This window comes from Plasmopara halstedii (genome assembly GCF_900000015.1).
Source record: "Plasmopara halstedii genome assembly, contig: Scaffold_2956, whole genome shotgun sequence".
Taxonomy (NCBI): domain Eukaryota; phylum Oomycota; class Peronosporomycetes; order Peronosporales; family Peronosporaceae; genus Plasmopara; species Plasmopara halstedii.
Window position 1 is genome coordinate 367,332 of NW_020189861.1, and position 432 is coordinate 367,763.

The following is a 432-nucleotide window of genomic DNA, read 5'->3' on the forward strand; positions in this document are numbered from 1 at the left end:
AGCGTGTAGATAGTAGACGAATACACTGCATTGTTCAGCGCAAACACTACGAGTGACAACATGGCGCTCTAGCGCCTCGGCGTCTCGGCGTCTCGGCGTCTCGGCGCAGACGCTGCGAAGAACGTCTTTGATGACGCGTATCACCCTTTCGATTTGACCATCCGCAGACCGATGGTCAAATCGAAAGAGTGATACGCGTATGATCCGCTGTCGAAATCTCCAACTTGGTACATAGCAAGATAGTCGACCAAAATTTTCCCGTGAAACGGGGGTGTATATCAGAGACATTCGACTCTGGGAGTCCGTGTTGACGGAAAATACGATCCACGAACAGCGTTGTATGCGACCCCGTCGATGGTGTCTAGCTCCACCGACAAATGAGCCATCTTGCTCAACCGGTCAACGAATACCACGACACCCGTGTTGCCTGCC

At 52.5% G+C, this 432-nt stretch overlaps 1 protein-coding gene across 1 annotated transcript in view; it reads left to right on the forward strand.

Annotated features, from left to right (window-relative positions):
• PHALS_06173 (RxLR-like protein) overlaps positions 1-72 on the forward strand; it is a gene marked incomplete at both ends in the record, with an annotated part of 874 nt that extends 802 nt beyond the window's left edge. The window contains one exon of the mRNA XM_024719415.1: positions 10-72. Within this exon, the coding sequence (XP_024584716.1) occupies positions 10-72 (63 nt within the window). The remainder of the gene's footprint in view (positions 1-9) is intronic.
• Positions 73-432: the final 360 nt, after the last annotated feature.